A 27,697-nucleotide genomic window follows, 5' to 3' on the forward strand; every position below is an offset into this window, starting at 1 on the left:
CGAAGGAGTCATATTCTAGAAGGGCGGAAACCGAATCCGCTGTTGCTGCCCGCTTTCCATTTCCCAATCCCTCACCAACGTGTACCGTGTGGTCTGATTCCGATATCCGAACTCCGAGTTCCAAAGGCAAGAATGGACCAGCATATCAACAAGGGCCCGGTGCTCGGCTCTCATTGCCTGTGCTGTAAAGGTCCCCTGTGATTCGAATCACTACTCCTTTATAGGCAACAATTATGATTGGAGGAACAATTGAGTCTTGACATGAGCTTCACCGCTCTATGTGGAAAGCTACGAGATGTGTAGAGGCGGGCGAGTGGGTCGTTCCTACAGATGATCCAGAGCAGGGAGAATGGTGCAATTGATGCGGCAGCGGCTGGCGACGGCTCGCTAGGGAGTCGGCTCATGGCGAGTATGGATTTCAGTAATCATATTGACTTTTTTGTGTTGGTTGGATTTGTAAGCATTGGCTGCTTTGTGCTCTCAAGAAGAGGTGTAGAAGGGCAAGAAAGTGGGAAAACGTGGCTTTGAAGCGATATCGGACGCCAAGAAACAGGCTTATCATGGCGCTAGCTTAATGTGTATTGGCGTTTAGACCTCCTCTACATCATTGAACTGCAATATGCCAACAAGCAGCGTTTTCAATCATCATATCAATTATTAATGTGACTCAGAATGTTGGGCATTGGCCCCATTACATATCATCCCAACTCCAAGCACGTCAGCTTTATAAGTAATATACAATGTCTCCAATTGACCAAACTTCTTCCCCATAGATACGATTTGAAAAGAAGAAAAACTCCAATCCCACCAGCTTCCAATCGTGCCAGTCAAGCTTCGTGATACCCCTCCAAACCCTTGACCAATCCACCAATTCTCTTCCAGTCGCGGTCCCACCCCATCTCTACTTCTCAGCTGTCATGCACCCCGAGATTACCATGTTCATGGAACAACGAAGGGGCTCATTGGCCAGGATGAAGAAGTTGGTCGTGACGCCCAAGCCAGTCATCGAGGTCACTCTCACAGACGACCAGAAAGACGCATTCGTGCCTCAATATACATCCTTGGATGAGATAAAAGGACAAGTCTCCATCACTGCTTCATGTGATACGAGCTTCGACGACATCTACATTACTTTCGAGGGTTCTACCCGCACTTTCGTTGAGAAAATTGCTACTACGTCCCCCACGAACGGCAGGACTGAAGCTTTTCACAACTTCGTCCGTCTAGTTCAACCTATGGATTCCTCAGCGTTTCCCGACCCTCGAGTCATTGAAGCGGGAAAGACCTACAAATTTCCCTTCACCTTCGTCGTTCCAGACACCTTACTGCCACAATCGTGTACTCACCCCACGAATCCCAGATTTCCAGAAGGCGGTCATATGGCACCTCCTCCAAGCTTAGGTGATCCACTGGTTGCAAGTATGGGAAAGTCACTTATGGACGATATGGCACCGGACATGGGTACAATCGCGTACTCAGTTAGAGGTCGGATAACCAGTGGTCGGGCGGCAAGTGGGAAGCACAAGACCATGGCAGAGGGGTCAAAGAAGCTTCGAATCATACCAGCTATGGAGGAACAACCACCCCTTGATGTGATAGTCGAGGGTGATGACCGCTACGACTATAAGATGCGACGGGAGAAGAGCATCAAAAAGGGCACATTCAAAGGGAAACTAGGCCGTGTCGTGGTCCAGTCGGCACAGCCACAAAGCCTCAGATTGCCATACTCCAAGGGGCCTGATGCCGACTGCAGTCCCACTACAATGGCGACCGTGAACGTGCGATTTGACCCAATCGAGGAATCTTCCCCTCCGCCAGGCTTGAACACGCTCCAAGCGAAGCTAAAAGTGGCGACTTTCTTCACCAGCGTTCCCATGGATGAGATACCTACAAAGTCTAGCGACTTCCACTACAGCAGTGTCCGCGGAATATTTGTCGAAACTTTGAACCTTTCTTCTCGCTGTCTCTCGAACATTGAGTGGCAAAGGCACACCTCCTCGACATTCAACCTTCTCAGTCGTCGAAATTCCGGGATACCAAACCCTTCCGAGGCCTATAACGGCGGGTCCTTCTACACAGCTAAGGTCGTTGTACCGGTCTCACTCCCTAAGGGCAACAAAGTCTTCGTCCCCTCCTTCAACTCTTGCCTCGTGTCCAGGATCTACGCCCTCGACTTGTACCTCTCCATCAATACTCCGAATGCTACAGTCACAGATCCAACACTCCACCTCAAGCTACCAATACAAGTGTCGTCCGAAGGAAACCCTAATGCGAAACCCACAATCTCCGCAGAGGTATTGTTCAATCCCTCCTATGAACGTCTCTCACCAGATTGTTGGCCCGTAGATTATGCGCTGATATCCGTTACTCCCCACAGGAACACGCCGCAATCGCCGCAAGGGAGGCAAACGCCTACTTCGATCCTCGCAGCGTAGCCCCCCCAAGCCCAGAGTATACCGAACACGCGCGGCTAGACGCCCCTCCAAACCGCGCAATGGCGGGAAACATAGGTGACAGTCCCCAATATAGCGTGCGGACAAGCGGCGCGCAACCCAGGTTTCAGTCATTGAGCTTCGAGGGAGAGGAAGCGGCGCTGGCGCTGGCGCCGCCGCCGGAGTACGCCCACATTGGAGGCAGGAATAGGCAGAGGGTCACGAGCAACGTCCCGAGTCCGTTGGGGTCGCCCAGGTTGATATAGGTGCGTTGGAAGGGGAAAGGAACCCCATGGAGAAGCTTGCGCGGGAAGGGAAAGAACTTATTGATGAATTTGTATCAGGAAGGGATAAAGGGCACGAATTTGGTACCGGTGGCACGGCGTTTGGGTTCCCATCCCTGTTTGTTACATGATACCCACGGCTTTTTAACCATGATGGATGTCTATCGTATCGGATATTAGCCAGGTCGATAGTGCTAGCTTTTCAGCTAATCTGATGTTCCAAACTCGCAGTAGGATGGGTCACTGCCCCTTGATTCATTGGCTCGGTGTTTTGTCCTTTAGTTCCTTGATACGGTGGGGTTTCCATCCCATTCTGTTTCAAAGATTGATCGGTGTCTCTGGGGGATATCCTGTCAAGTGCATAGCGTTGGAAGATTGAGATATCCACGCTATGGGTATTATATAATCATGTGAAGCAATGCTTGAAGCCCATCATTTTCTACGCCGAAAAATGCTGCCCATCATCTACAACGCCCCGCAGTGTCCAAACGCCTCGGTCGAAAACAAGATTAGAGGTCCGTCAATCAGCTTTGATTGCCCTGCGTCAGTGATTAGTGTTGAATTGAGTAGAGTCGAGTTGATAAGTGGGTCTGGGAGGCAAGCTTACCCATAGATTCTTCTCACAAACGCGTAAGCCGTTAGAAATCCCACCGTCCCTGTCAACAAGCCATAGACAGCACAAGCCAGGAGGCTGTAACTGAAGAACAGCATCCCAGAGATGAATCCCTGGATATGCAGTTTCGTCCAATAGAACCAAACGCAATACATGAAGATCCAGACCGCCGAGCCAGACCCTATGAAGACGGACTGCCACCACCAATGGTAATTCTCCGCACACAGTTGTATGTATGTCGCTACAATGGTGACCTCAACCACAGTGACTATGCAGACGAGCGAGACTACGCTGAGGAAACCAAAGACGTAGTAGTATCCGCTCTTATCTTGCCATATGCTGCGGAAGACGAAGAGCAGTTCGATGAAGATGACGGCGAAAGGTATCAGGCCCGCGAGCAAGATGCTGTAGATGCTTCGGGTGTACCATGGCTGCTCTGGTACTTGGCGAGCAATACTATGTGTCTTGGTGGGGTGTTCGTAAGAATTGCTCCCGTGATAACCGAACCAGCTACCGCAATAGACAAGGGGGAGCTGGATGAGAAGCCAGAGAGCGATGAGACCAACTAGTGTGCCAAAAGGGAGTGCGGTGCTGGAAGCCTGGGCCCAGACAAAGAGGTTGAGGATGAAGATTGTGGAGAAGAGAAGGCCGGGGAAGAGGAGGGCTGTCATGAGAGTATTCCGGCGCCAGTCCTTTCCATTGAACGTCTTGTAGATTCGTCCGGAGAAATAGCCGGAGAATAGGCCGGCAAAGACGAAGAGACCCATGCCAACGCTGACGAAGCCGCCGCGAAAGCTGGGGTTGAGGATCCCGAGGGTGCTGAGAATGAGGAGACCGGTGGTCATGAAGACAAGCTGGGTGCCTGAACCTATCAAGGGGGCTAGGAAGCCGGCATAGCTAGGAGCGCGGAAGACGTCACCGTGAAGGAGCTTCCAGCCTGTGATGTCTTCAACGAACTCTTCGTCCGAGGATGTGTCATGATCGAGATCTGGGTCAGTCTTCTGATCAAGTAAGCCATTTGACTTCTCCCGTGGTGATCGATTGCCGGTCCTTGGCTTCTTCGCTTTGGGCTTGATCTTGCCATCCTCTAAACCTCCGTCCTTAGCACTCCTTCTCCCGTCTCCAGCCACCGTCTTTGCGAGGATCATCACCACGACAGCGGTGAGAAGCCCACAGATCACTAGCGAGTTGATGATGGCCAGCCAATGGATGCTGGTGCTCTCCTCTTGGTTGTTGAAGTATAAGTCCCACCTCTTTGACCATTCGATTCTATCATCCTCGCGGAAATAGACGGCGTAGGAGTATGGTATTGTGATGGTGGAGCCGTCATCAACATCATCGTCCGCGGGTAGATACGATGAGTGAGGATATTGGCTAGCCAGATGGGTATTGTTGGGCGCAATGTAAAGCTCCATGCCGTCTGTGTCGCCATGAACGTCTTGTGGGCAGCCAGTGTTGTCTCTATGGCCTGCCTCGATACTCTTCGTGTACACTTCGAACCCCACAATGACCTTGCCGTCATTTTCGCCGGCCCGTCCTGGCGCCTTTCGCCATCGGAGAACGAGAGTAAGATGATTGTTGATGAAGTATCGGGGCTTCCCAGTGACAGACGAGTAATCCTTGTAACCCATTTTGAAACCTGCTGCGTAATACTTGTGGGTCTTGTCGACTGTCACGAAGCTCGTAGCCCCTGGGAGGTTGTCCACAATCCATTCGGCCACATATCCATCCTCAACCAATTCCTGTGCCCTCTTTATGCCTCGCCGATCGACCTGTCGACTGCAAAGATATTGACATTCGGTATCCTGGCCCATAAAGAGGTCGTAGTCCGAAGTCATAATCCGATCCCCACGAAGCACCTCCCCAATGTTAAGGGAGACGCTTCGGCCACTGGCATAGCCGCCATGCTTCTGGCCCGTTGGTGGGCAAACGAATGGAAGATCGTAGTAAGCGTATTGCAATTGGGTGTTGTCCGAGTAGACCTTGTTGACCTCCAACGGAATGGTTTCATTGTCCACGTAGCTCTTTATTGACCATCCTATAAGACTCCCAATCAGCACTTACACAGTGTTTGAAAAAAAAGGCATGTCCAAATCTGAATTTGGATCCTGTTCTCACCTGGTATGTAGAATGCCCGTGCAGAGGTTATGGCGCCAAAAAGCGCCAGAAGCCTGCTAGACACGATCCGAAAGTCGGCGTGCATCTTGTGAGTAAGGGTGTCGATTAAGGGTCCAAGGGTGTCATAGGACGAGGCATCAAACGAGTGAAGACGGAGATGATTTCGCTGTCGCTGACGCACAAGATGCTCTTCTTTGTGGTCTGCTTGCCCCCTGGCGTCTGAGCTTCGGCAGGAGTCGATAGAGGGGGCTTTCGCGTGGGGGAGGGGCTTCCTGACGGCAAGAACAACAAGACAAACAGTGATCTCTTAACGAGTGAAAATGGCACGTAGTACCAAATTGATTCAACGAATGTAGAATATGATTATTATGAGAGTACTGTATGTAGTATTCAAGTTGAAAAGAAATACCTACCGTAGTTGGATTGAAGGGCGAAGGACAGAAAATACATGTAGAGTACACAGTTACGCATTGCCGATCACCTTCCTATATTGGCGATAGCTTGCCGTTAATCTAGTGTGGATCCCTCCATCATAACTTTCTTCAAGTTTTATAATTAACTGACGCGTCGTCTTGGCTTACACTAAACAATGGCAACGGGCGACGGTGCCGGCAAATCCTGGATAAAACACTTCTCGACTCTACAAATAGCGTATGAGAATTGTACTCTAGCAGACACTGAGGCTTGCTTGTGGGTTGCCAAGATGCATAGACGAAATGAAGCTATTGCGGTAAAGTATGCTTGATCTACCGGCAGGGATTCGGCTTGGTACGTTCTGTAATCACTACGTCTTCCAAATACTTCCTTTGCAAGCCATGTCCCTCCAATCGTGTCAATCCGATATAACTATGTCACCGTCGGAGTGGGCGTAGTCCTGTGAGAGTCATTATTGAAGGGGAGCAGGAGCGAGAATTGACACGCTTCACTGGCTACTGGCCAATAGGGTCTGCCATAGTTTGACTGACACATCCTTTTGTCCTGGTCCTGATGTGCATGATTGTTGGAATTTCCCTTGTCCTTTCCGTGGCGAGCAGACATAGCAGCCATTGTTCTATGTTCCATCGCACTTTGATCTCGTACAAAGCCCCTTGTCTAGTGTCCTCTGTTTGCACCATGCAATTGTTCCACAATGAAAGGGAGATCTTCCTTTCAACGATGTGTCTATTCACTCTCAATGCGATTGTAGGGTGCGTCTATATATTGCATGATCAGCGCCGGCAACTTCGCAATCTCATCATCCTCGCAAGCCTAGGGAACGAAGCAACATTCTCCAGTCCTACGGAACAAGGTAAGTGGCTCGCAATCAACAAGAACGTTGGAGAAAGAACGAAGGTCTTGCAGCAATGTCTATACCAGAGCCGCTCAACCCCAACATCCCCAACGCCCGCAGACTCGCGCGCAAATTCACGCCTCACACTCCATTCCATCATCCGCATCTGGACCCAAATGTGCCCCAAGAAAACCTCCACCTGGTACCGGCGGCGCTGTTCCCAGGAAGGAACCTCAACTGGGAACTGCCGCGACCAGCAGTGACGAATCTCCATGTCATGCTCAAACTCACAAATGAACCCGACAAGGCTCAAAAGGAGTTTCATGATAAGATACCGCAGATAAATGACGTTTTAGGGCTATGGAGTGAACTGAAGGGAGCCAGCCCGACAACGACCGGCGAAGCGCAACTTCGTGCGCAAATATTTGTTGCTGAGGACCAAGGTTGGACTTCTACAGAGGAGGGCGAAGGAACCACCTTTCATCTTGTCAGTAACCTTGATACGCCTGGACGAGCCGATGTCATCTATCTCACTGATGCTGTGGAAGACAGTGGGGAACACGCTGAAGATTTAAGCGTCCCGTTCAATCTCAGAACAATGGAATGGTTGGGCTTCGATGGTTCTTACGTCCATTTGGAGGATTCGAAGCCGAAGATGGCTGCCTTTCCAATAGGGCAGGGCTTCGACTCTGATGAGCAAAGCATGAGGAGGAACAGCACTCCGTCCAATCTCAGGGTCACCGAGTGGCTAGAAGACGAGCAGTACACTGATCTTCCCACTGAGGCCTACAGCTCGGAACCTGGTTCTGATGCTGGAAAAACCTCGAGGGAAACAGGAACCTACGAAAATTTCTGGATCAAACATGACCCTTCCGGACCCGAATTGGCGCTGAATACCGATGAGGGTGAATCGAGTGGCAACACATCTCTGTAGGCACGGCCTCAGAGCATGGGTGTCATGCCTGGAAACTCCACCTGGTAAGCTGCCATGCTTTTCCAGGCTATTTCCCCAATCGAGATGCCAGAATTAGCATATCCCGAGCTTCGGTCCAGCGATTTGCCCAAGGTCAGTAATTTCTGCTCCAGAGTTTCTGCTTGATTAGTTAGCAGAATAGAAGAATTTTCTTCCTTTGATCCACCTGATACCAAGCTTGGAAAGCAAGAGTAGTAATCGCATGAGTTTTGATTTTTCTCCACCTGACGAGATCGTATCAAAGAGAGTCAACTCTCGGAGCGCACGAGTTCTCCCAGAATTTTCCCTTGTGTAAGCAGGCGTGATGGAGGATGTCTGAAAAAGATATTGAGATGAATATGAAGCTACCAAGTGGCGACTCGTAGATTTTTTCAAGGCGGAGCATCTTCGATTTCGAACTTGCTGTAAGTACTTAACTTCGCGTTCTCAACGATTGCGTCAACAAATTGTATTCCATTCATTGTAGCCAAGTCGTAGTCAAATGAATGCGATGCTGACAAAGACATCGAGATTAACTTACTCATATCTCAATGCATTGTAGCCAAGACATGGTCAAACAGTTGCGACGATGATACAGATACCCATCGGGTGTTCGAATGAAATGAGGTTCGGAGACAACCTTTATCTATCCCTTCATGAGGGGAGAAAATCGGACTTCATGATGGAACAAGGCACAGTTTGCTCTGCCGTCGCAGTGTTTCACGAATAAACAAAGTTTTGTTGGTGGTTGTGTTGTTGTGTGGAAAACAATCAACGTGACATGGCCCTAGAGCGAACATGGTAAGCGTCAAGGGAAAAGGCGAATAGAGCGCCGCACAATATCCTTTTATCTTGTTGGCTCGCACGTTTTTAACGACATCTGTTGACCGCAGCAGAGACAATGCTCGGCAATGCCCACCATGGCCACTTGGTCACAGCCACCTTACTGTTCAGAGAAGACATGCTTTACGAGCTGCATACGAGATCCTGCCACCTTGCCCTTCTTCGTAGAGTGCTACCGTGTTAGGTATTCAAAAAGAGGCTTCCACCCAACCAGTGGTGTCGAATGGGGGGTAACAGCTCAGGACTACTCAGCAATACTCTTCATCACTGAAGAGGCAAAGCTGACCAACATGTACCACCATGTCACCAAGCGAAGAGCTGACTTTGCTGACGTTGTGTGGCCCTCGTCAACTGTGGCTCGTACTGCTGACGATTACAGCGGCGGGCCCACCGCAAATACGGCCTGATGAGCCGATCCAACACTCAAAATGCTAACCCATAGTCCTGCTTAATTTCTTATGTTGTATCAATATAATAGCATTTACTTTCTTCTGTCTTTCAGTTCAGTTCTATCCAATAACCTATTTCATCCCTCCGAGCCTCTCTGAGCCGTTTCCTTTCCTCCCTCACTGACCAAACTACACTCGTTTGCGCTCTGGGTTATCTCAGTCGCTTTCACTCCTTTACTTCCTCTTCTCATACTAATTTGCTTCAGTATGCGCTCTTCAGCAATACTCGTTGCGGCTTTGGTGGGAGTTGCTTCGGCTGGCATGCCCAAATGGCCTCTTCAGTGGTCGAAAACCGCCAGCGGTGGCTACGGAGGAGGTGTAGGTTCTACAGGCAAACCGCATCTTGGTCCTGGGCCTGTCTCCGAGATACCTCATACGGGAGGTAGCTCCCCAACTACTTATCCGAAAGATCATCATCCAAAGAAGGAACATCACAATTCGGGTGGCATGTTCCCATCAGGAGGTAACTTCCCAACTAGTTATCCGAAAGATCATCATCCAAAGAAGGAACATCACAAATCGGGTGGCATGTTCCCGTCAGGCGGCCCGACGCAACACCGTCCTGAGAAGCACCACCATAAGCCTACAGACAGCGGCGTTGGGCCAACTGGCCCGCCTCTGACATCGGGTACTCTCACCACGACGATTACCAAGACTTCGAACGTGACTAGTAAGACATTCATCGGTCAAGTCCTATTGACTAGGACTAACATCCACAACAGGCACAATGACTTCCACACTCTACGACACTACCACCCTGACTTCTACAATCACTAAATACGTGCCCTGCTCGAGCCCAATCGCCACAGTCGGAACATCCACCTATTACTCGACCTCTTTGACAACAACCTACTCCACTACTACCATCACTCGGACTAGTACTACATACGAAGTCATCTGTCCGTCCACCACCGGTCCAGGCGTCGGCGGACCCGCACCTACAGGTAGCGCAGGCTCTGGACCCACCAGCACTCCCATTGGCGGTGAATCCGGCTCCGGCTCGGGCTCAGGTTCTGGCAGTGGCTCTGGCAGTGGCTCGGGCTCGGGCTCGGGTTCAGGCACGGCATACGGCGCAATGCCCAGCCTGGGCGGCAGTGGATCAAAAGGTTATCCCGGCGTTCCAGGCGGCCCGTCGTACGGCTGCCCGGCAGTCCAGACCGTCACCTCAACAGTCCAAGTCACCGTCACCGTCACCTCCACTGCTGGCGCAGGAGAAGCAGGAGGATTCGTACCTCAATCCACCAGCGGCTCTGGATCTGGCGCTCCTCCTCCACCACCACCAAACGGCCCCTTCTCGACGCAATCTGGCGCAGCTCCTTTCCCATTTCCCGGCGGACCTGGCTCGGTGAACCCATTCCCCAGCGGCACGGGCGCTCCAAGCACACACCTACCACCAAAGGGCGCAGGAATTCCTAGCGGGGGGTATGCCAAGAAAACGGGGTGGGCGAAGATGAACCCATTTCCCAGCGGCATGGGCGCTCCAAGCGCACACCTACCACCAAAGGGGGCAGGAATTCCTAGCGGGGGGTATGCCAAGAAAACGGGGTGGGCGAAGATGGGTGGCTATTGATGATCAAAGCATTGGGGAATCATGTGCATAAAGCTGGCGTTTCAATGGAGCCTTTCTATACCGCTTTCGAGCGATGATGCGTTCCGAATCTAATTCTATAGAAGCGAGAGGGTGAGATTATTTGGGGAGAAGGAAGGCTTGTCGGTTTTGATATATCCAATTCACACTCAACGATCTCGCACAAATCTCATCCTCCGTCGTCCCTGTCTGTGTATGTACGTTATTTCAATTCCTCTCAAAAAAACGATCTCGGCCGTGTCTATCTCCCAACCAACCAACGAACCAATCCATCAATCCACCAACTATTCACACCATCGACGGAATCCCCCCTTCCCTTGCCGCCCGCAGATCTCATCCACTCCCTCACTCGCTCCTGCGAGGCAAGGCAAAGCATCAACGCCCCATCACACGTGACCGAATCAACTCAGGCCTGCCCGAAACATCTCTGCCTCGACGATTGATTGAAATTAAATCTTGTAACAACGACATTACGAGTCGGGTCATTTTCCAGATTTGGATGTTGCACGGGGTTTTTTTTCGTAAGATTACCTGTTGTTGTTGTTGGATGTTGGAATTCGTCCGGTACAACATATACGTATGTATGTATATAACCGAGAAAAAAACGGACAAGTAAACTAAGCCGTTGTGAGCGGGGAGATTGGACCGCTCGGGGGGGGGTGGGATGATGAGATTGCGAATCACTGCACAATCTAACCCATATTGCCTCAACGGAGAGGCGTGGATACATGCTCTTACCGATTACGGGGCAGGCGCCTGGCTGGAGTAGGTGTAGAACCAGACGTCCCAATTAGAATTGCCTGGAGGAACGGCATCGTTGGGATGAGTTTCCACAGAGCTTCTGTTGTCCTGACGATGATGGACGGGGTGCTCGTGCCCTGCTGGTGTATGACGGACGCATTGATGGATTCGTGCCACCATTTTGATTATTTTCATCAAGGGAGGAGGAGGCTATGAGTGCCAAAGTGCGAGACGTCACGCCTAAGGTAGGTACTGATAAGGTGACTTCGAAGCTTGCATCGCGTTGTTAGCTACTATGTGATTATTCCGACATGCTTTGGACTGGAAATGCGTCTTTGATGTTTCCTTCCAGGGAATCAAAGAACGACGACGCCTGTTGACAACCAGAAAACCCACAGCGTCTAAGAAACCTAGCCGGCGTCTTCTATCTGGGTACGAGAACGCAAATGATCTCTCTTAGAGGAGATGTTCAAATCATCGTCTAATCGAATAAAATTAGTCTCTTAACGTAGATGCTCACATACCTCTTTTCAACCATCAGAGCCACTTCCACATCGACCTCAGCTTTTCGTCGGTCCCCTAGCTTGTCTTCTTCTCTCAAGCTTTGCATTGGATGCAAGCTCCTGCTTGCGTGGTGCATCGTCTGGTCCAACATCCATTAACCGTTGATGCTTGAATCCAAGCAGAGGCCGGTTAGCCTCTTTCTCAACAGCCTGTCCCAGCTCCATGCACAAAGGCCCATGACCTTTGACGCCCGCAGTCAGCAAACTGGTCCATGTGCACTGACAATTCACACATTTACAGGCGAAAATGAAGGTTACCACACGTGTGTCATCTCGTGTAATAACACGACCAGGAAGTGTTGAATTATGAGCTCGGTCGAGGTCGTGTTACTGTCCGGTCTTACTACGACTATGAGCGTGTGGCCCTTTCGGTCGGGATCCACATCTGTCTTGCCGTAATGGCGAGACTGGGATGGCCGATCGATCAAACTGACAGTCATCCAGCATCGCAGCGCGCCACCAAAAAAGTGATCGTCGAATAGCTGAAGAAAGAAGTCCAGATCGAGGTCCTTGGCATCCAGCGTCACTTGCATCGTGTGAACCCACTGGCGCCAGCGCTCTGGAGCTTCCGTCTGTATCGTTGCGTATCCTCTCTGACAGGCTTGTTCTTTCCGGGTAAAGAATTCCATGAAACCACCCACTAAGCTCTGGCATGTGTACGAGCTATGCTGGAGGCGTTGTTCAGAGTCTTGTGTGACGCGAATGTCCTTGAAGTCGTGGTGTCTGCTCTGCATAAACAGCAGAGGGTCTCGTGCTGCCTTACAGCACCACTTGCACTTTCCACATGCTGTGAGTGCTGTTTTTCGAATGATAATGTGAGGTGCAGTCGAGCATCCAAATCGACCATGGGCGGGCAAGAGAGTGTTGAATTCCGAACAAAGACATTGTGTTAACTACAGTGAGGATACTTCACAGCCTTGAAGACGGCTTTGAGTCTCATTGAGATAACAACCCGTAGACGAGAACAAAGAAGCATAATCGCAAGCCTGGGCAGGAGATGAAGCTCGACCAGCGAAAGGGAAATGGATTGGCAAAACTTTTGTGAAGTGTAAATGTCAAACATATCGTAATCTTGTATCCAAAAAAAATCATCTATTGAGCATTGTTAGCTCACATGCCAGAAGGCTGGTAATAGAACCCTTGCGACTCGGTTGAGGACTATACCAAGCTCTAACCTCCCAATCCCAGTCCTCTCATAAATCTGGCCTCGTCGGCCTGCCTCTCCAATGCTCTTCTCATCATCTTCCCATAATCCCTCTCATCAACACTCTCCCCATCAGAACTTCCGTCCGGAGTGCAAGTCCCGTCTTTATCCACGCCGAAAGAAAACCTCGGCTTGTCCTTGAAGCCCAGTATCCCGACCTTGTCTCCGGTCCACACGCACACCTCGCTCCTCGCTCCAGTGCCGACAGGAAGCAGTTTCCGCGCTACGTCGCCTTCGTTGGGATCGGCATTGAAGATGCCGCCTCGTGCGCTCACGGAATCACTGAAGAATTTGTTCACCGCATTGATGTTCCACCTGCGGACTAGAGTTGACCCGTCGCGCTCAACCCACTTGAGCTGGCCATCGCTGTCGGAGAATAGGAGACGAGCACCGTGAGGTGTGAGACTGAGGAGTTTGCTGCGGGAGGCTGAGGTACGATTTCGTGCCGGTTCAAGGCTCTTATCACTCGGTGAGACAATGGATGCAGAGTCAAGAGGATAGAGTTCCAGAGAGCCTTTCCCGTTATATTCGCCTGCTGCTGCCAAAGTGGGGTGGTTGGGGGTAGGCAACGAGGCTATAGAGCAGAGGCGAGCACCCGAATGGATGGCGGAGGTCAAGTTTGGGAAGTAACGGCGATCGTAGTTTAGAATGCTTGGAAAGCGGCCAGCGACGTAAATTGCGGAGGACGGGTTGATGTGCAGGATTGAAAGGGGGGAGGGATGGAAGAGGGTTGCGTAGTCAGTCTGCGGAGGGTCGCCAGAGCTTAGGCGGTGGAAGTCGGTTGTGCTGTATCGAAGGTCCCGGGATACATTCGAGTTAGTGTCGACACGATCACTGATCCACGAGCTTGGACGGCCTCCATTGTTGCTCAAACGCGAGTCATGGAGGTGGAGAGAGAGGCTCGTGCCGACAGTCAACGGTATGGGATGAGCGGCTTCTGAAAGGGCAGTGATAGAGAAAGGATAGCGGTCGTAGGAGGAGATTTGGAGGGTCGTTAGATCGACCTCGTTCAGCCCAGATTGGACGGCAAAGTATGCTTTATTGCGGGCTCTGTCAACGCTCACGCATTCGACGACACCAGTGCTTGTCATTTTGGCTCTTGACATTGTCGGGTCCTGCGATGTGCTGCCATCAGGTCCATTGACTGAGAGTAAACCAGGTTTGCTGCGTGCCATGATCCGGCCAATTCGGGAATCAGGAGGTGCATCCTCGCGACCAATATTCCAAACGCATACACTTCCGTCATCTAATGGGGAAACCACCATACTATCGTCGTGATCTTTGAATATGCCCAAGCCCCTCGTCTCCAACTTCTCTCTCAACCCGTGCTGCTCGCTGAAGGGTTGCTCCAGCCAGCTCATAGACAACGGTGCGTGTCTAGCTATGTATTCACCATACCAATCGACCTCCTCATCCGGATACGTAGGGTCCCAACTAGCCATGCCTCGCGCCGTAGCTGCCTCCGCTTTCTGGGAGGCATTGCTGTTGCCTGAACGAGCGACGGCTCTCTGCAACTCGAAGACTCGAGGTTCTTGAATGGGAATCGGTGGGCCGTAGAGGAAATCTCGACGTCGGCGACCAGCAATTGAGGAAGAGTCGTCTAAGCAAAACCTCTTCCATAGCTCGTTATCTCGAGTAATCTTAAAGAGGTGCTTTGACACTAGGTGGAGGGGGATGATGTCGCGTGCTTCGAGGACTGTCGTCCGTTAGCTACAGGTATGCTTGCCAGAAAAGATGTTCGTACAAGAAGCAATGTGGAGAAGCAGCTCCGCAGGAAGCCTCTCCATACTCACAGTTGATCAGAGAAACTCGATAGAAGAATAGGGATTCGCAGCGTGGACTCGATGCTGACAGCTGAGACGAGATGCCTCGGCCCGTCCGCCCCGCTCTCGAATCTATTGATTGTAGGGATACAGTAGAATAAACATTCGACAATGGCTTCATGACTTGACTGTTACTGCTTCCGATTTGAATTATCCCTTTGTTCATGTTCATACCATTGTGACACTCACTATTTCAAAATGCGTGCAATCCAAGTCAAAGAATACCTCAAGGTGTGCTCTCGCATCTATCGTCACAACCGCCATTGTTATTCACTCCTCCACCACGATTACTCTTCGTTAACCCTACTCCCAGGGCCCTCAAGACCTCACCGTGTCCTCCCTCCCCAACCCCACACCATCCGCAGACCAATACCTAATCGCCATCCACGCAACCGCAACCAATTTCTTCGACCTCCTCCAAATCCGAGGTAAATACCAACACCAACCCCCATTTCCATGGATCTCAGGTAGCGAATTTTCCGGTGTCGTCCTCTCCGTCCCTTCCTCGAATCCATCCCCAGCTTTCAAAAAAGGAGACAGAGTCTTCGGTGCCGCACAAGGCGGATATTCCACACATGTCTGCGCAGCGGAGACGGCACTGAGGCCTGTGCCAAAGGGATGGGGGTTCGTCGACGCGGCAGGCCTGATGGTGACGGCGCCGACGAGTTACGGTGCCCTGGTCACAAGAGCTGGCGTGAAGAAGGGTGACTACGTCCTCATACACGCAGCGGCCGGTGGAGTAGGCCTAGCGGCTGTTCAAGTAGCCAAAGCATTCGGAGCGACAGTGATAGCGACAGCGGGTTCGGCGCGGAAATTAGAAGTCGCGAAGGGGTTCGGGGCAGATTATGCAATTGATTATAATACGAAGGGGTGGGAGGAGGAGGTTAAGAAATTGACGCCGAGGGGGAGAGGTGTGGACATCGTTTATGATCCTGTGGGGATGGTCAACACGAGCTTGAAGTGTACGGCTTGGAATGGGCGGATCTTGGTCATTGGGTTTGCGGCAGGGGATATTGAGAAGGTAGCTATGAATAGGGTGTTGTTGAAGAATGTCAGTTTGGTGGGGCTGCACTGGGGGATGTATACGAGGGAAGAACCAGAGACAGTTGAGGAGGTTTGGAGAGGCCTGTTTCGCTTGATGGATGAGGGTAAATTCAGGGGAACCGTATATTCGGATCGGATATTTTCTGGGCTGGAGAGTGTAGGTGAGGCGTTAGGGATGCTTGGACGAAGAGAGACCTGGGGGAAGGTCGTCGTCTCTGTACCTCAAGATGGGCAGAGTAAGCTGTAGGGATTCAATATTTCCGTAATGCTGAGACTGGAGATCTGAATTCTGGGTTGCACACGGCTTCCTTCTGTCCCATAACGTTGAAGTATGGATATCGCCGACAATCGACATATTTATATGATGATCCGAACGACCGTTCCTTCAGACCTCCTCTCGAAAATACGCAGAGCGTCAACTAGAGACTCTGCTTTCCCCTGGTCTCAATTGGGAAGCAACACATGGCGATGAAAGCAACAAGAATCAACGACCCGGACGCATAAATGGGTGCATTCGGATTCACTTTCCCAGCGTGGACTGCGACAATGGGCGCACATAGACCCGTGAGCCGGTTGAAGAAAGATGCGATTCCAGTCCCTGTGCCTCGATTGGGGGCCGGAAAGACCTCGGGCGTATAAGCATACAGCACGCCGTACATTATGTCTATCTCAAAGTTAGTATTCTTATCACCTTCACTGTGAATGTGGTAGTCGGAGAATGATGAAACGTACTTTGGAAAAAGGCTTCAAGACTGCTGAAGGTAAGCTGGTAATTCGAATCATCACTGATTGTGAAGCAAAACAGGAGGATTCCGGTGATCAGCGTGGCGATTGCAATGGTGTACTTGCGGCCGATATATTTGACGTCGACCGTGTAGGCCGCAATTATCGACCCTGGGACACCAACGATCGAGGTGATAGCGTAGTTGCGGTATACAATGCTGTTCGGCGTAGGTGCTGTATTCGCTTTCCCAGTGTTCTGGAAATACTGTGGGAGAAAGGCATTGAAAAGAGGGTATCCCATTCCAATCGTTGCCCAGCAAATCCAGATGAGGCATGCTGCAATTTCACATTAGCCATATCTTCTTCAGGCTAGGGGTGCAAGACCAGGCAAACGATCCGTATAAATTGGACTAGTACGTACTCATGACTCCCAGACGCCTGGTTGCGAAAAGAGGCGCGATCCTGTCTTTCGAGAATTTGCCGAGAGTTCGCTTCACGATATCTGCACGGGAGAGCTTGGTATTGTCAAGCACTGCTGGATCACCGCCAATGGCATTCAGGACTTCGACCGATAGCCAAGTCTTACGCTTGTTCTTATAGGCTATTTTTTTTAGCCCAGATCTACGGTAAGGTGGATGAATGTGTCTGACCTATCCCATGAACCGTTGCAACTGCCTCAGCCTGACGACCCTGCGCAAGGAGGTATTTGGGCGATTCGAAGAGATGAAAGAAGAAGAATCGAACCATAAACATCGAAAAGATGATAGCCCCGACCGTGATGTTGAGATATCTCCAGCCCCAGTTGTTAGCTTTGGAGCAACATGGCGGAGCCGAGACGTCACAAGAGTTGAGGTCCGGACTACACGTATAATTTGAGAGGAACCCCCAGGCGATGAGTGAGCCAAGCAGTTGGCCAAGTGGCCACCACACAGACAAGAGAGTCAGTAAGCTCTGGGACGCGCTTGGCAGAAATTCCAGAAAGAGTGCCTAGTAGAAGATCAGCACTATCACCAAATCGTCGACAGAAATTGGGCGTACTCCGTCGACAGGCAGATTCCCACCAACCCCAAATCCCAGTGCCGCATAGAGTCCGCAGGTGCCGACCCAGCTTGGACCGCCACCGACTGCAAGGCCAAATACACCAGCGAGAAACAGGGTCGTGTTGAACGCTAAGCGTCGACCCAGGAGGTCCGCCCCAATGCCCCAAAAAGAAGCCCCTAGGCATAGTCCTACAAATGTGGCGCAGGTGGTGTATCGGACGTTGTTGGAGCTCACGCCAAACTCAGATGTCAATGATGGTAAAGTAAGTGCAACTACCTACCTGATGAGTTAATTCGCAGTCTCAAGGCTATTCTGGTGCTCGGAGCGTACCTGAAGCACCAGGCTATGTACGCGTGTGGTCAGTTTACGTCTCAGACCCTCAATCTTCGGCGGGATCTGAACTTACTTGTCTGCTAACCATCCAAACCCGCAGAGGACGAACAGTTGCCATTGATATGGTCCCATTCCGATATCCATGATGGCCTTGTTAATGACCTTTGACTTTCCTGTTGCCTGTCAGATTCCATGCAACTGTGCTTAAGGGCTCCTCTAAAGGCCCATCAAGGTGGCGCAGCAGAGTTCGGGGCATAGCAAAGAGGAGCACGTCACGTACGATCATAGGCGGTATCATGGCCGGAAGCCGCAATATCTATGGGCTCAGATTACCAGCTGTCTGCATAATGTAGAATGCCCATTTCCCCAGCGTACCCAGGTCTACTTCTGCCCGAAGACCCTCCACGGTATTTGCACTGTATTTACCGCCAACGCTGGCTTCACCCTCCTTATCATTTACAGGGCTATCCGAGGAAATGCCCAGCTTTTCGTTGTGGTCTGCAACCACAGAGGGGTATCGCGTTGCGTGTGCCAATGGTACAAAAACATCAGGGAAATCGCGGACATGATGCTTCTGAAACGGGTTCATAAAAACAGGCATTTCGGCGACGTCGCAACCCAGTTGACCGGATGGACTGCTGTACAAATTCTGGTTTTCAGAGATATGCTTCGATTCGATCTTGGCCTCAGAAGATGCAGTATCGTCCAAAGCACGGGTTTATAGGTTTTGGGAATGTGTGGTTGCAGTCGTTTTCTTGTTCACGAATAGAGCATGACACAACTGAATTGGCGTTTCTCGAGCTGCATTGGATGCTAAATACACAAACGTCTGATTTCTGCTGTAGGCAAAGTGAATCCGAGTACAATAATGCTGGGTATGCGCGAAACACGTACAACGAGTACTGCTGAAGATAATGGAGTGAGCCATTTATGAGAAAGACGACTTGCATTAGTAGGGCTGACACATGTCTCGAGGGTCGCTTCTCACGGGCTCAACATTAATTGCGCAGTTTGATTCGATAGAGGGGCTTGGGCTTGACAAAACCCCACGTCTCGAAAAGCCGTTGGAGTATTCAGACCCTTACTAAGGATTTCTTCTCGCTAAACCATGAGTGGGAAGGTGAGACCAAAGACGTGCATCATATCCCGCTCAAAGCTCCACCACTCATTGCCAAGACTCCAGGTGCATCAGGTGATCTCGGAACGGTCAGCGCGCGGTTGTCGAAAGGGCATGCTGGTGCGAATGAAGTCGTTGCGGTTATCTTTTGACTACTGCACGACCTTCACATCCACCGATAACGTTGAAGCAAGTTTGAGACCAGGTCTAAGGACAGCGTTGAGAAAGCAGCATCATCAATTGCTGGTCGAAGAGTGGCAGGGAACCATTCAATAGACTGCCGGCTGTGCTTTGAGAGCATCCATGATAGAATTGTCCTGTATACTGCCTCATCCTGCCCTCGAGTCGCCTTGGCGGAGTACACGCAAAGGAATGTATCCATACGAGGCCAGCGTTATCCCTTGCTGGCACTCCGTTGGATACACGGGGCTGCAAGGAAGCCTAATATATGTCCAGTGATGCGCAAGTGAGACATGAAAGACGCCCAATACACAACCAAAGAGAAATGTGCGCAAATGTGCGCAATGCGAGCCAGCCGCATGGGAACATTTATCTCTGTGATTGATTGATAGTGCTTAGTCAGTAGACTCAGCCCTGTCAATTGGAGATCGACAGCCGGCTCTTAACGGTCTGAGGCAGTGATGAACTGATGATGTCTTCGTACTCGCCTGCCTTCCTAATCATTGAATCGTCATCTTAGCGTTTTGTCTGAAAGGCAAACGTTATATGAATGGCTACCTGCATTGAGGCAAACATTCTCTAAACGAAAGCAGACATATTCGAAACACTCTTAGATTCATCACCGTTCAGATAAGAAATCCGAGCGGAAAAGAAAACGCAGTTGTCGCATCGAACACACCACACTGTCAACACCTGCTACAAATTACGATGAAGTTCTTACCAATAACAGCGGCGACTCTGGCAGGAGTCTCGATTGCCTTATCATTCTCAATACGATCTACGCCCCACTCCCAAGGAGCTGTCTCACGCCGTGAGCCAGACCCAGAACTGCTCCCTGCGCCACTGAATGAACGCTTCGACAAAGTCCTTCCAAACTATCTTGAAAAGAGAAGAGGTGGTGGGGGGTCGAGTGGTGGCGGACATTCATCATCATCAGGCTCGTCGGGTTCGTCCTCAGGGAGCTCTGGTAGCTCCTCTGGGTCATCAGGAGGAGCCAAATCTGGGAGCAGTGGTAGCAGTGGTAGCGCGGGTGGCTCTCGTGGGACCACCAGGTGAGTGGAGTGGGTTCGCAATGTCAGATAGAACACATTAGTACTGATACTACTACAGCTCTTCCTCCTCAGTGAGTCCCTCGTACGGTGGCGGCAGGTACTATGCTGGCGGTGCCACATCATCGTACAGGTCTGGAGGAAGATCACCAGGCGGTATCCTACCCTTCGCTTTGGCCGGAGCAGCGCTCGGATTCTTCCCTGGTCTCTGGCTCTACGGAGCATATGAATACCCCTACAACCATGACTACAATTTCCACAACCGCACCAACTCTTCGGAGCCCCAAGGTCAGAACGAGACCCTTCCTGTTACTTGCTTGTGCCAGATGTACAGCGCCTGCGGATGTGACAATAACTCAAACACGACCTATTTGGATTCGCTCGTGGGAAACGGGAGCGCTGCGGATGAAAACAGCACACTGATTCACGTTGGGAATGTAAATGGCACCAAAACACTGATCATCAATGGAACTCTTCCGAACGGCACGAACGGCACGGATGACACCAGTTCGTCTTCCACAACCAGTGGTGCTGCAAGGCGAAATCTGCTTGAGTACTCGGGTTTCTGGCTCGTTGGTGTTATTGTGGGAGCTACTGTCTGGCTGCTATGAGGAGGTTAGGCGAAGAAGAGACGCTCTCTAAAGGGCCGGGCTTGAGATGCCTCACGAGGCTGGAGTTGAGAATTATTTGCACAATCATGGATGATTCTGACGACTAGTATAAGGCGCTGGAGGCTTTTGTCCTTAAGGTACCTGATCAAAGTCCTAGGAGCCTTGGTAACAGATTGCCTTGATATATTCTGTCGTGAAAGTATTGAATAGTCGCACAAATCTATGATTGGAGAGATTCCGTGATTGAGACAGTACTGTTGACACCATGGACCTATCATATCGCTTGAAAATTCATGACATCGTGATTACGTGGAAGTATGGATATTGCCGGCCTCGCGAGAAACGGCCGTACTCTGAGTGGCAATTTTAGCAAGCCTATTCGTCTATATCGCCGCCAAGAGGAAACCGGCAAGCGTTTTCATCCATGCGAGCCATGCATTTGACCTCCTCTTCACATTTCTGCAGATTTGTCGCTGCCCGCTGCAACGGGCCTGTTTCGAGTCTGCCCTCTGCACTCCATGCCTTGGCGTAGCATCATGCACCATGCAGCCACCCACTCTCCTCCTGACCCCCCGTTTCTGCCGTTTCAGGATCTGTACGCTCGTTTCGCTTCGAGGCTAGCCAAAAATCGATGGATGGGAGAAAAGTCAGAAGGCGTGGACGCTACCGAATTATTGCTCCGCTCTTTTGAGCTACTTTTTTAGTCGGCTGGGAGATCAGCCTTTTTTCCACGCCATGACCTGCCCATCCTAGAGGCATTGAGCCGAGGCGAAAGGGTCCATCGTACTTTGTTGGTCTCACCGACCGACGACGGTGAGGCTGGTTCCACAGAGATGAATTGAGAGAGTATTGTGCTGTACATTACTCCGTACAGACCTAGACCTGTTCGAATGGCTGGGAAAGATGGAGAAGACTGGCCGGGCGTATCCTCCGGCAACACCACCACAAGTGTATAGCGCTGACGACTCGTATCCTGAAAATCCATCAAGCTTTGCCCGTCTCAGCATAGGGTAGATCTTCCAGCCCGGCACTAATCTTCAAAGACTTCTGTAGACTCTGTGATGGCCATGTAGCAAGGGTATAATATCCAATCAAATGTGAAAGCGAGAGCCAAAAGCGGGGGTGTCTGGCGATTGCCTGGGGCGAAATGGTGAAATGCACCACAGGGATGGTGAGCTCTCATAGCAGGCTACCTCCTAGGCAGTGTTCAGGGGCAACACCAGCGGTCCAGCAATCTTTTCTACCACCCTTTTTGCGCCCTTTCGAAAGGTTAGATATCCGAGATATGCTAAATTTGTCTTTTTACTTTGCTTCTTCTGGTTGGTGGAGAGTGAAGGTTTTTGGGGGTGGGCTTGCATTAATTGGGGGAGGTTGGGTGCTAAAATCCTTGGTCGTGGCAGGAATCTCCCAGTGCAACCAATCTCGACCCGTGGGAGACTAGCAGCTTTTTCCGTGCCGCCGATTTCATAGATAAACAGCTCACATTCCTCGCCTTTTTTCCTTTTCGATTCCTCCTAATCACATCACACTCATACCCAAAAGTCTTCTTCACATTTCACTCACTTTTCATCAACATCAAAACAATCACAGTCGCTTCGGATCTATCTACGATCAGTACAGTCGCTTTCAAGCAAATACTACTCGCATATCCTCCATACTCCAAACCTCAAAAATAATACCATCATCCCTCGCAATGCCTTCCATCCAGAAAATCGTCCTCGCTCTGGCCTTCGTTGCCACCACCTTTGCCGCTCAGATTGCCGACGGTCAGCTCCAGCAGCCCACGTCTGTAGTGACCCCAGCCGTCGTCAACCAGATCACCGACGGCCAGCTCCAACAGGCGACATCCACCCCTGTCGCCGTCGTCGCTCCCGCCATCAAGCAAATTAACGACGGTCAGCTCCAGCAAGCCACCTCTACCTCTACCCCTGTTGCCGTGATCACTCCCGCCATCAAGCAAATCACCGACGGTCAGCTCCAGCAAGCCACCTCTACCTCCGTTGCCGTTGTCACTCCCGCCGTCAAGCAAATCACCGATGGTCAACTCCAGCAAGTCGCCTCGGCCAGCGTGTCCCCAAGCGCTACCGCCAACGGTACCCTCACCACACCATCTGCTCCAGCTGCTACTTTCCACGGTGCTGCTTCTCTCATGAGCTACAGCATGGAGCTAGTGACCGTCGCCATCGGTGCCGCTGCCGTCTTGGCCATGCTGTAAGAAATTCCTTCGGTCAGCACAGTCATCAGCAGCAACAGTCAAGATCACGGCGTGGGGAAGTGAGGGGATGGATGTGGAAAGCGTTCCGATTTTCTTTCTTGATGCATATCGGTTGGAAAAGAAGTTACGATTAATGGGGAGGCGAGGCATTCGATTCATGTAATTAGGCATCACAGGAGCATTATTGGCATGGCAGTCCTTCAACAATAATTCGCGCCCGAAAATCCTCGGCATGACTACTGCGCACATCCAGCATTGAGCATAGGATAGATTAATAAGATCAAGTACCAACTCTCGTTTCCACTCCCTCTTTCCACCTGCATGATTCGAGTCCGTACCTTGTCCCTCATTCCGTCTGCATCACTCGATCGAGCTCCTCATTCCATCTCCACTGTTCGAGCTTTTCCGTTAGTGTTTCGTAGGATCCTTCAACCGTACTTCATCCCTCCCATTCTCCGAATCTCCAAGATCCGTCCAACGCTCGCCGTCTCCACCGTCGCTTCATCTCCATCACCCTCGGAACCGATTTCCCACTTCCAAGAGCTCGACGACCACGCCGGTGACCTCCGATAGCGCCTGGTGGACCCCACATTTAGCCATTACGCGATGGAAAATCCACTGGCCGTGCTAGTAGTCAATAGCCAGCGCGAAATGGCTCGCACCGCAAACCCAATGCCGTCCTCCATCGATCCCTCCTCCTCCACAGTGGCTCAGAGTCGGCGTCTGTGGGAACAGGACTGGCAAGAGCTCGGATGAACGAGGACGGTCGGCGAGAGTCTATGGGCCCACTGCGAGATGGAGAAGAGTTATTGGATGAAGGAGTTTTTGCAAACAGACGCAATGGCCACTCCGGAGCCACAGATCGAGGGCCTGTCTCTGATGAAGAGAAGGCGTGCTTGAATCACGTTGCCTCCCATCACCCATCGTCGAGTGGCAACCTTCTAGAGGAGAAGATTGAAAGTCTACGCAATGTAGATGCTCTCCAGCACCCCTCAGCCAAAAGCACGACGGACGATACGGCCGCTCACGACAAGAGCAATGAATCCAGCCAAACATCACCGGAGCAGCTCAATTCGATCCCGGGGAACGACAGCTCAGCCGTCAATGTCTACGACAATCCCCCTCCGAGCGCCACCGACGGGCCCACACCCAACGACAAGACCGGGCCACCAGACCAGACCGAAGTCCACCCCTTTCCCGAAGGCGGTCTGCGTGCCTGGCTCGTCGTCCTCGGCTCCTTCAGCGGCATGACGGCCGGTTTCGGGATCCTCAACAGCGCGGGGACTTTCCAGGCGTACCTCAGCACGCACCAGTTGGCCCACGAGTCCCCCAGTGCCGTCGGCTGGATCTTCAGCCTCTACGCTTTCCTCACCTTCTTCTGCGGTGTGCAGATCGGGCCCGTCTTTGACGCCCACGGGCCCCGGTGGTTGGTGTTTGCGGGCACCGTGTTCTTGGTGGGCGGGATGATGGGGGTGGCTGAGAGTAGCAGTGAGTGCTGCTTGCTCCCGTCTTCATTCAATAGCTGTCTTCCGGCTCTGCTTCCAGGCTACCTTCGCTGACTTCCTTCCCCCTTTTAGAACTCTGGCACTTCATCTTGACATACTCCATCCTCTGCGGTGTGGGCTCCTCCCTCATCTTCACCCCAGCGATCGGCTCCATAGCACACTTCTTCCACAGACGCCGCGCCGCTACTACAGGTCTCGCTACCACCGGCGGTAGTGTGGGTGGCATCATCTTTCCTTTGATGCTCCAGCGTCTCTTCCCCGAAGTCGGCTTCCGGTGGGCGACGCGGGTCCTCGCATTCCTCTTCCTCTTCCTCCTCTGCATCGCCAACCTGCTCATACGCGGCCGTCTGCAACCGTCGAAAGACAGTCACGTCGTTCAGAACATCTGGCCCGATTGGCGGATCTTCAAGAACCGAGTCTTCGTGTTGACGACCGCAGGGGTCTTCTTCATCGAGTGGGCTCTCTTCATCCCGCTTTCCTACATCTCCTCGTACGCTCTCGCCGGGGGCGTTTCGCCTACTTTCAGCTATCAACTGCTCGCCATCCTGAACGCGGGGTCCTTCTTCGGTCGTTGGGCGCCAGGCTACATGGCTGACTTGTTCGGGCGGTTCAACACGATGATCATCACCGTGGCTCTATGTCTCATCTCCGTCCTCGCCGTGTGGCTCACCGGCTCACCGGGGGATGGCAGCAGAGGCATCGCTCAGCTGATCATCTTTTGTGTCCTCTTCGGCTTCGCCTCGGGAAGCAACATCAGTCTGACACCAGTGTGTGTAGGGCAGCTGTGCGGGACCGAAGTGTTTGGAAGATGGTACGCGAGTTTGTACACCGTGGTGAGCTTCGGCTGCTTGACCGGTATACCGATCGCGGGGCAGCTTCTGGCTACGGAGGGCGGGAAGTACACTGGCTTGATCGGGTTTGTGGGAGCTTGTTATGGAGGGGGGCTGATATGCTTCATCTGGGCTAGGGTTTTGAAGGTGGGTTGGAGTCTGAGAAAGATCTACTAGAGAGATGAATCGAGGTTACCGCGCACGTGCAAAGTGGCAACGGTAAAGCATGATCGTTAGTTGGCTTATGGTTTATTGACGCGTTTATAAAAGTTAACGGTCTTTATCCTACCGTCTCAATTCAACCACCTCTTCTCCTCAACTTCTCCGTCTTCCATCTTCCCACTACGGAAAAGCTCTGTCCCTTTGCCAAAGGTGCACGCCAAGCCAGTACTCCCCATCCGGCACCGCATTTCGCCTGATCACCTCCATCCTCCGTTCCGAAGAGCGACAGACACCTTAGCTCCCCTTGACTCAACTCACTCACCCACTACACACTCTCGACCAGACTTCCCCCCTCCCATATGCCCGACATATCCATCTCGGAAAATGTCCAACCGTCCTTCCGAGCCTGATCGGCTGTCTCTCTCTTCCGAAAGACATCCACTCATCCACCCATCCACCCATCCATGCCCCCTGTTGACGATGTCTCGGTCGCCGCCTTTGGGGGAAGGGGGTGTTCGAGTGGACGATGACTCCGCCCGTTCTTCTCCATAAGAAGCGGTATACATACCATTCTGACCTCCTCCGAGGCCTCTCTCTCTCTACACCTGACCATTCCTGCAAGCCACCCCTCCCTCAACCCTCCCACCCAACCTCCGATCGCACCCTCCCTCCACCCCTCACTCAACCCTCCACCCAACCTCGATCGCACCCCCAAGCCTGACAAATGACTCCCCCTCCCCCCCCTCCCTCCCTCCCCCCCCCCCCTCCCTCCCCCCTTCCCTGCCTAACCCCTTCCCCTCCTCCCCGCCTCCCTCCCTCCCACCTCAAGCACCCGGATCCATACCCGAAGCTTCCAGCCCCGCCCCCCATCCACATCCACATCCACATCCAGCCACCACAAGCCGATGACGCGGGGATGAGCACCACACTCCGTCCGTTGTGCCCGCGGGTCCAAGGATCGATGTGGCGACGGAGGAGGAGGAGGAGGGCGGCGGGCAGGGGTTGAAGGTGAGGGTTTTGGGCCAAAGGGGGGCGCTGGAGCCGGAATTTGAGGTGGGGGGGGGATGTGGTTGGGTTGGGTTGGATTGTTTGTCTTTTTTTCTGCTGGGTTTGGATGGGGGGTGGGTGGGGGATAAGTAGGCGTGGGGTTGTTTTGTGTTTTACGAGAAGGAGGGATGGTTGGGGGAGAGGTGAGGGGGGTGGAAGGGGGGGCAAGGTTGTGCTTGTATGTGTGGGGAATAGGATATCGAGTCTATGAGTTTAGAAAAAAAACATGTTGCATCGGGATTCTCTGTGTTGGAAGGATCGCTTTCGGACATGGTTGTACGAGTACTTGCATCATGGACGCTGACTCGGCGGCGACTTGATGTATGAAATTCCATCACGCACCCGAATGGTCAATGATGTTACTTCCATGTTGATGTCTCAGTCTGTCAACTAGGTTCTTGTCCCGACTGCTCTATCATGAGCCCTTTTACTGACGGGCGATCGCTCAGACGGTCTCTTTCCCGTACCATGCTGAACGACTGTGACGATGACTCTAACAGGATGTAATCAAAGTTGACATTTCAAATCTCATCCTGGTAGGAATCTATGCGGTGAGGCAGCCCCCTCGGGAAGTGGACCACAGAGTTGCTCCGGCAAATTTTCGCAACGATGCTCCATGAGATGGCCCATTGCATGTTCCTCTTACTGAAATATCGCCATCCAGAGTAACAAGCTAATTCCCCAAGCCAAAGCGGACGGCGTCTCTGGACACGGGCCGGCAAGCGACATGGAAGTTGACCCCGGTGTACGGAACTTGGAGTTTGGATGCTTGATGATCGCGGCCGTTCAGATCGAGGGGATCGTTGACAGGGTCATGCATCACGAAATCACAAGATCCGAGGTGGGAGAGAGATCCGAGAAACCATTTTTCGCGTGGATTTATGAGAATTCTTCTTCGGATCGAGTCTCCGAGGATGTGGGGTCAGAGCTCCACTCTGCGTATGGGAACGACTCTGCGTA

At 51.9% G+C, this 27,697-nt stretch overlaps 10 protein-coding genes across 10 annotated transcripts; 7 read left to right on the plus strand and 3 right to left on the minus strand.

The window, feature by feature from the left end:
- Positions 1-941: 941 nt before the first annotated feature.
- Positions 942-2,698, plus strand: HO133_009271 (uncharacterized protein; the record flags this gene model as incomplete). Its single annotated transcript, XM_037300132.1, has 2 exons — positions 942-2,294; positions 2,378-2,698. 2 exons carry the CDS (start codon positions 942-944, stop codon positions 2,696-2,698), a joined length of 1,674 nt encoding a protein of 557 aa, XP_037154958.1.
- Positions 2,699-3,236: 538 nt separating this feature from the next.
- HO133_009272 (uncharacterized protein) lies at positions 3,237-5,532 on the minus strand (the record flags this gene model as incomplete). Its single annotated transcript, XM_037300133.1, has 3 exons — positions 3,237-3,255; positions 3,324-5,367; positions 5,448-5,532. 3 exons carry the CDS (start codon positions 5,530-5,532, stop codon positions 3,237-3,239), a joined length of 2,148 nt encoding a protein of 715 aa, XP_037154959.1.
- A 1,258-nt stretch (positions 5,533-6,790) lies between these two features.
- HO133_009273 (uncharacterized protein) lies at positions 6,791-7,651 on the plus strand (the record flags this gene model as incomplete). Its single annotated transcript, XM_037300134.1, has 1 exon — positions 6,791-7,651. The coding sequence occupies one exon, from the start codon at positions 6,791-6,793 to the stop codon at positions 7,649-7,651; it is 861 nt and encodes a 286-aa protein (XP_037154960.1).
- A 1,517-nt stretch (positions 7,652-9,168) lies between these two features.
- On the plus strand, positions 9,169-10,531 carry HO133_009274 (uncharacterized protein; the record flags this gene model as incomplete). Its single annotated transcript, XM_037300135.1, has 2 exons — positions 9,169-9,631; positions 9,684-10,531. The coding sequence occupies 2 exons, from the start codon at positions 9,169-9,171 to the stop codon at positions 10,529-10,531; spliced, it is 1,311 nt and encodes a 436-aa protein (XP_037154961.1).
- Positions 10,532-13,023: 2,492 nt separating this feature from the next.
- On the minus strand, positions 13,024-14,844 carry HO133_009275 (uncharacterized protein; the record flags this gene model as incomplete). Its single annotated transcript, XM_037300136.1, has 2 exons — positions 13,024-14,753; positions 14,802-14,844. 2 exons carry the CDS (start codon positions 14,842-14,844, stop codon positions 13,024-13,026), a joined length of 1,773 nt encoding a protein of 590 aa, XP_037154962.1.
- Positions 14,845-15,078: 234 nt separating this feature from the next.
- Positions 15,079-16,171, plus strand: HO133_009276 (uncharacterized protein; the record flags this gene model as incomplete). The annotated part of the gene is made up of 2 exons (XM_037300137.1): positions 15,079-15,111; positions 15,194-16,171. 2 exons carry the CDS (start codon positions 15,079-15,081, stop codon positions 16,169-16,171), a joined length of 1,011 nt encoding a protein of 336 aa, XP_037154963.1.
- Positions 16,172-16,343: 172 nt separating this feature from the next.
- Positions 16,344-18,622, minus strand: HO133_009277 (uncharacterized protein; the record flags this gene model as incomplete). The annotated part of the gene is made up of 9 exons (XM_037300138.1): positions 16,344-16,588; positions 16,657-16,983; positions 17,069-17,248; positions 17,298-17,634; positions 17,686-17,964; positions 18,019-18,031; positions 18,095-18,194; positions 18,302-18,337; positions 18,397-18,622. The coding sequence occupies 9 exons, from the start codon at positions 18,620-18,622 to the stop codon at positions 16,344-16,346; spliced, it is 1,743 nt and encodes a 580-aa protein (XP_037154964.1).
- Positions 18,623-20,026: 1,404 nt separating this feature from the next.
- Positions 20,027-20,978, plus strand: HO133_009278 (uncharacterized protein; the record flags this gene model as incomplete). The annotated part of the gene is made up of 2 exons (XM_037300139.1): positions 20,027-20,370; positions 20,429-20,978. The coding sequence occupies 2 exons, from the start codon at positions 20,027-20,029 to the stop codon at positions 20,976-20,978; spliced, it is 894 nt and encodes a 297-aa protein (XP_037154965.1).
- Positions 20,979-22,671: 1,693 nt separating this feature from the next.
- On the plus strand, positions 22,672-23,256 carry HO133_009279 (uncharacterized protein; the record flags this gene model as incomplete). The annotated part of the gene is made up of 2 exons (XM_037300140.1): positions 22,672-23,189; positions 23,211-23,256. 2 exons carry the CDS (start codon positions 22,672-22,674, stop codon positions 23,254-23,256), a joined length of 564 nt encoding a protein of 187 aa, XP_037154966.1.
- Positions 23,257-23,945: 689 nt separating this feature from the next.
- HO133_009280 (uncharacterized protein) lies at positions 23,946-25,705 on the plus strand (the record flags this gene model as incomplete). The annotated part of the gene is made up of 2 exons (XM_037300141.1): positions 23,946-24,681; positions 24,771-25,705. The coding sequence occupies 2 exons, from the start codon at positions 23,946-23,948 to the stop codon at positions 25,703-25,705; spliced, it is 1,671 nt and encodes a 556-aa protein (XP_037154967.1).
- Positions 25,706-27,697: the final 1,992 nt, after the last annotated feature.

Source organism: Letharia lupina, assembly GCF_014066315.1.
Source record: "Letharia lupina isolate WasteWater1 chromosome Unknown contig_6, whole genome shotgun sequence".
Classification (NCBI taxonomy): Eukaryota; Fungi; Ascomycota; class Lecanoromycetes; order Lecanorales; family Parmeliaceae; genus Letharia; species Letharia lupina.